Source organism: Cibotium barometz, chromosome 25 (assembly GCF_041138505.1).
Source record: "Cibotium barometz isolate CiBa-2024 chromosome 25, ASM4113850v1, whole genome shotgun sequence".
Classification (NCBI taxonomy): domain Eukaryota; kingdom Viridiplantae; phylum Streptophyta; class Polypodiopsida; order Cyatheales; family Cibotiaceae; genus Cibotium; species Cibotium barometz.
Window position 1 is genome coordinate 31,029,124 of NC_141070.1, and position 6,000 is coordinate 31,035,123.

At 42.2% G+C, this 6,000-nt stretch overlaps 1 protein-coding gene across 2 annotated transcripts in view; it reads right to left on the minus strand.

Moving 5' to 3' along the window:
- Nucleotides 1-3,673, minus strand: part of LOC147624466 (uncharacterized) — a 29,589-nt gene extending 25,916 nt beyond the window's left edge. For both annotated transcript variants that reach the window (XM_086819458.1, XM_086819457.1), the window contains exon 1: nt 3,536-3,673. In XM_086819458.1, the coding sequence (XP_086675584.1) occupies nt 3,536-3,652 (117 nt within the window). In that variant the 5' untranslated portion in view covers nt 3,653-3,673. The remainder of the gene's footprint in view (nt 1-3,535) is intronic.
- Between the last annotated feature and the right edge of the window lie 2,327 nt (nt 3,674-6,000).

Sequence of the window (6,000 nt, forward strand, 5' to 3'; positions counted from 1 at the left end):
TGAGAAATCCAGTCGGCCAGCAGCAGAGGGAGTCGGCCAACATCAAGGAAGTCCACGACTCATGAAATGCAGTCAGCCACTTCCAAAGTCTCCACAAATGCAGTCGGCCAGGTTCAAGGTCCTCCTGCCACTACTAGACTGCCTCCCATGCCACAAAAAAATAGGAATTAAATGGGGGAAAAATACGGAGAGTGGGGAAAAATGAGAAAACACCTCATAAGGGTGGGCACACCCACAACAAAGGCCTTGGTGTATAAAAATAGACAGGAGATGACTTCTAACAAAGGCTTCCTAGACAAAGTATCTGCCACTAGATTCTTATGGGAAAAATCAGCATCCAAATGATACAAATCACGCATGGTAGATAAGTCCCCATGAGAGGCCACTGAAACTGCAGCTATTTAAGGCTTCCTGGACAAAGCATCTACCACTAGATTCTTCTTTCCTGGAGTGTGTACAATCTAAAAATGAAACATGGACAGAAAGCTTGCCATTCTCATTTGCTTTTCTGAAAGCTTTGTTTGAAATAGAAAATACCTCAAGCTTTGGTAATCTATCTTGACTACAAATTCAGTCCCAAGAAGATAATGTTTCCATATTTTTAAGGCATGAATTATAGCCAAGAGCTCTTTTTCATAAATGTCCATATGGATCTCGGCATCATGCAATCAACGGCTCTCATAAGCAAGTGCATGACCCTCTTGATTTAGGACAGCTCCTATACAATTCCCACATGCATCACATTCCACCGTGAATGGCTTTTGCTAATCGAGAACAATCAAAACGGATCCACAAATGATGGCATTTTGAGTTGCAAGAAGGCATCTTGCTCATTCGAAGTCCATTGGAAAGTGGTGCACATACTTGTTGCCTCATGTCCCATGAGGAATGGATGCATAGCGAGAAGTGACTGATATCTCTTCCTTGTGTATAAAAGACCTCAACCGTTGAGATGCTGAGTCTCCCTGCTTCAAACGAGGTGGATTCTTGAATAATAATTCCCCATCCTCTCCTTCTTTGAGATCACCCTTGCGGATGAGATAGGAGAGTGCCAACTCCCTTGGCTTCTTGCCCACTTCACGAGCCATAGACTCAAAGGTCATATCCACCATGGCATCAGCTTTCCTTGCTTCAATAACACTTTGTACTAGGGATCTTCATGCAAGAATTTGAGCTCTTACTCCTTTGCCTGCAAAAGCTTCTTCATGTGCTCCAATTCATCCCTCAATGCATTGGGCTCATCCTCATGCACAGGCTATTTTCCACAGGATGGCTGTCCCATGAATGCACTGTCATAAACTCTCTCAAGAGGCTTGTGCCTTCCATGCAATGCATCGGAATCACGAGAAATACTAGACTAGTCTCTTGAATTTGGCACTTCCAAAGGGTTGCCTTGGCTGTCCATTGAGTCAAGTGTCTATGTTTGCTTCCGATCTCAAAACACCGTGTCTCCTCTGAGAAAGAGAGACGACCAGGCTCTGATACCAATGTAACCGCTCCCTACAGGAGGCCTGACAAATCGGAAGATAAAATACACATGTTTTAGATCACTTAACTAATTCATACAATGGATAATTCTTGCAACAGTAAAACTGAAAATGATAAAGAACACTTGACACCATCACTACGGCCGGAAAGAGCTGGCCCCCCTCAATACTGTTGTATTTCTTGGAGTATTTATATGTACAAGTGTTCACAGATCCTAGGCCAGATTTCTCCATAACAAGGAGTAAGTACAACTGGTAAACAATAAGATATTGTTGATGAAGAATCAGTTGTTGGAGTAGACCAAGTCACAGGTAATCTCCCACCTTCACTGATCTTTCAGGACCGTACACCAACAGGCACGCCTGTACTAACGCCTGGCAAGGTTAAATACCGCGAAGGGAGTAATACCTAGTGCTCTCAAATCAACTTTGCTCCCAGTTTTCCTCATACCCCAAATGACCTTCACTGGCTCCTCACAATGTGAGGGTGCGGTCAGGATAATCGTGGAAAAAAGTCACCGTCCTGGTGGCCTTACTTAATGAAGACAACAGGGTGTGATATTTTGCCTGACAAGACTTGTACAAAGAACATTTAATTTTAATAATTACTGAATCTGAAATACAAAGATAAATACCTGACAAATATTCAAATTCAATTCTCAGGAGAGAAGCTCATCTCCTCTTTAATGCACTCCCAATCTATAGGCAGGTCCCGACAACAGTAGAAGCAGGACAACAGCTGGTAGAAGTGCAAGTATAATTAGGTACTCCTAGCAAGTACATCAACAGGTGCAATCGAATGTAGTCAGGTATAAGCTGGTACAGCAAGTACAATCAAGTACAATCGAGTACAATCGAGTACATGCTAGTACAACTGGTACAACTGGGTACAATCAAGTACAAGTTGGTACAATAGGTACACCATGTACAGTCGAGTATAGTTAGATACAAGCTGGTACAGTAGGTACAGCAGGGTAGGGTACAACCAAGTACATGCTGGTACAACAGGTACAGCTAGGTACAGGGTGCTGAACAGAGGCGGATACAAGCTGGTAGACAAAGGCGGATACAGGCAACAAATCAAAGGTGAACACTGGCTGCAAATCAGAGGTGGATACTGGCTGCAAATCAACACTGGCTGCAAATCAGAGGTGGATACTGGCTGCAAATCAAAAACGGTTACTGGCTGCAGATCTGAGGCGGGTACAATTGCATCTACCACCCTCCCACCAACCATCCACGTGTGGGAAAAGAAGTACTTCTTCATGGAATACTAACTATAAATACTATTAATAATGTTGGGCACGTGAATCCCCGGAACATTGGTCAAGAAGCATGCAAAACAAAAAAAAACAGCCCACGTGAGCAAAAATAAGAACAACCAAATGGCAGAAAGAGAAGCACAGGACGACCGGATTACCGAGTGGACATGTGTGAAATAGAACAGTAAGGTTTGTCGAGCGCTGGAACAGCGGAGGGGTCTCGTATGGATCCTCCTATCTCGGGTGATCCACCACCCGAGGAGGGACTTGAACTCATAACCTAGAGGTTACAAGTCACAAGCTTGACCACTACACTAACTCAGTTGGGACAGAACAGTAAGGTTTTGTTGACTGAAGCCAACTTTTGACTATAGACCCACAGAATCAAGAGCCACAGCACAATGTTGGTAGCTGCATTGTTTACGACCAGATTACCGAGTGGACACGTCCAATATGTGAACCAGAACAGTAAGACTCTAGTCAACTTTTTCAGAATAGACCCACAGAATCAAAAGCCACAGCACAAAGTTGCTAGCTGCATTGTTTTTAAAAACTAAGGGGTGTGTTTATGGTTTGGGATGTTTATAATTAATGCATTGTTCGGGATTTGGGGTTTACGGTCGCATGCACATAAGAAATTTTGGACTAATCTGTTCAAGCTGTTTAAGTTTTTTGGTCTGGAAATATCTGTTTAGGGATATGTCACGTTTACAAAGTGATGACTAAATCAACGTAATTAAGCTTAGATTATATTTCCAACAAAAACAGCAAGGGACAAAGTTTTACCCGGCAGCAGAGAAGACTCGCCCGCGAGTCATCTTCGAAGGAAGTACTTGCTTTAAGACCCGATCGCCCACTGCAAAAATGTCGTCTCTTCTCGGCTAAAACTATAAACCCTAACATTGGCTTGGGTTTCTTGAGTTTAGACTATGGTAAAACATTAAGCTAAGCATTTGAAAAATGATACTTCACTATAGGCTAAGGGACTGAAAAGCTTGTCCCTTTTAATTTTCATAAGCATAATTTATTTGACTTTCTAACAATGTGTGTTTTTTTTTTTGAAACCAAAAATACACCCGATTGGAACTAGAGTAGAAATGGGCGAAAAAATAGATGAATCTTGAGTGTTCGAAAACATCATGCAAATAATAAGACCAACACAAAATCAATTCAAGATACATAATTTGAGAAATAACGAGCAATCATAGCCCTATCAACCAATGTGAGAACATGTTCTAGGTAGTGCCATCTTGCCTGATGCACACATGGCCAATTTGATGTCCACGCCTTATGTAAAAAGGGACTTCCCAGCTTTAGTTTCCAGCATGGTCACGTACAGGAAACCACGGGCATATCAAATCTTGAACCATTCTAGATGCAGATGGCATCATTTCAGAGGTATAGAAAATGCTATTGGACACAATTCTCACCACCTACCTGGAAGATTTTGAAGGGCTTATGATATAGCATGCTCATGCACAAGCATCCACAACAACCTGAACCCTATGCATACCAATTTTGAACCAATTATGACCATGTACACTGACCCAATTACCATAACACACGTGTTTCGGGCACTATAGGACAACTAGGTGTACATGAAGCTAAATTAATGTCCACGCCTGATTCAAAAAGGGGCTTTCCATCATCAGTTCAATCTAGGGTCTCGTACAAGCCTTGACAATACCCTAGAATAGCCTCATATCAAATCCCAAGTCATTCTAGCTAAAGGACATATGCCGTATGTTTTCACTGGTCCACCATGCCTATGAATTTGTGTCATTATAGCTTCTTGTTTGGACATTACTAAACCAAGTAAATGGGTGGGAAGACAACCAATTGACGCTTGCCAAAGTCGCCAAATTAGATTTCCTTACTTCTCAAAGCAGCAAGAGCTCCATCCCATCTGGCAAAGCCAAAGGACCTCTTCAATGCCAATTTGTTATCAACTGTACCTTAACAAGTTTAAAATCCACCTTCAATCCATGGAGGTAAAGGCCCACATGAACTCACTAATAAAAGTGAGATATTTATCCCAAAACCTCACCAATTTTGTGACCATGTTGATAACTAGCTTCACTCTATTTTCCAGTGGCATGACACAATTAAATCGATTTACAAGGCACTACACTTTGCATTCCATTCACTGTCTTTTCACTACACATCATCGACCAACACACACTTGTGGAAAAGTGTGTAGAGCTTAGGCAGGGACAAGGGTATTCTATGGGTTTCCAACCTTCAAAATATGCAAACACCTTCAACATAAGAAGGTAAAGGGCCACTAGAACTCGCCATAGAAGTGGGAAATTTTTTGACATTGAAGTTGGTCCTACTACTAAAATTGGGAAGGGAAACTATAGTTTGTTTATGCATGCATCGATTTGCACTCCCTCGAAGCTTTAGTTGGAGTACTAGCCTATGGGTACACGGGACCACCCTATGCACCAATACATGGGACAAGCCTATGGGTACACTAATACACGAGACGAGCCTACACACCATTACCCCCAAGAGCTCAACCAAGATATATAGCCCCCAATGGCTCCAGAGCCACAAGTCGAGCCTCCATAACTTAGAGCATGCGCTTGTATTCCCCACAAAATGAGAAGAGTGCTAGATCTCGTTCCCATCGTGATCAAACCACCGCCTAGAGGAATGAGAGACGAGTAACAATCATGGCGATCTGAGGATTAAATCCTCTCATACACCCAAGTTAATGTCGACGTTTAACAGATCAAGGGATCCCTACAGCCATAGCTACATTTTGACAAATTTGTACGACTGAGAGAGTAACTGATCCTACAACTAAGATCAATACCTTTGGATTGACCTTAGAAGGAAATATTCTAGTATGGTTCTAAATGCTAGGAGATTCACAAAGAGTGACCATGACAAGGCTAGAGACTGAACACATTCCATATGAATCCCCTAGCATGTTAGAATTCTATGTAGAGTATCGAGATTCAGTCTCACTAGAGCCCACCTAGAAGTGAATACCATTCAAGACAACCAATACCACTGATGTGAATACCATTCAGTCTCACTGGAGCCCACCTAGAAGTGAATACCATTGAAGACAACCAGTACCAATGATGTGGGATATGTAATAGTTGACAACATTAATTGAAATAGCATGAGCGTACAGGCCATGGGACATTAATGGCCTAAGGAGAGCTCCTTTTGCTTATTTTAGATGTTAAGGATCCCACAGAGTGGTAGAATGCCCCATAAAGGCAAATCTTGAAGTG